The following is a 314-nucleotide window of genomic DNA, read 5'->3' on the forward strand; positions in this document are numbered from 1 at the left end:
AACGACAAGATGCTCCGCCTCAGTTTAAACCTGCCATAAGATGCAAGTCACACTTGCCATTTCCTATTTCACTGAAATATTTTCTAAGAGCTCCTTTACATGCTAATGATTACGACATCGTTCTATTAAATCGCCCAGAAGAAATAAGCTCGTTTTTCAAATAAAAATTTTAGAGGTTTCATAAAGTTAACGGTCTATGATAAACAATGAAGTCGACGGTCAGTGATTAACAAGTCGACGAAATACCCAAGGGAGAGCCGCCATTTTGTAGCAAATGGTGTTTGGAGGAAAAGAGTAAATTAGCCGCCTGTATC

The 314-nt window shown here is 38.5% G+C and overlaps 1 protein-coding gene across 1 annotated transcript in view; it reads right to left on the reverse strand.

Annotated features, from left to right (window-relative positions):
- The window catches only part of LOC119582314 (flocculation protein FLO11-like), a gene marked incomplete in the record, with an annotated part of 8,613 nt that extends 8,349 nt beyond the window's left edge, over positions 1 to 264 (reverse strand). Inside the window, 1 exon segment of the mRNA XM_037930529.1 lies at positions 247 to 264. Within this exon segment, the coding sequence (XP_037786457.1) occupies positions 247 to 264 (18 nt within the window).
- Between the last annotated feature and the right edge of the window lie 50 nt (positions 265 to 314).

The sequence above is a fragment of the Penaeus monodon genome, chromosome 15, assembly GCF_015228065.2.
Source record: "Penaeus monodon isolate SGIC_2016 chromosome 15, NSTDA_Pmon_1, whole genome shotgun sequence".
NCBI lineage: Eukaryota > Metazoa > Arthropoda > Malacostraca > Decapoda > Penaeidae > Penaeus > Penaeus monodon.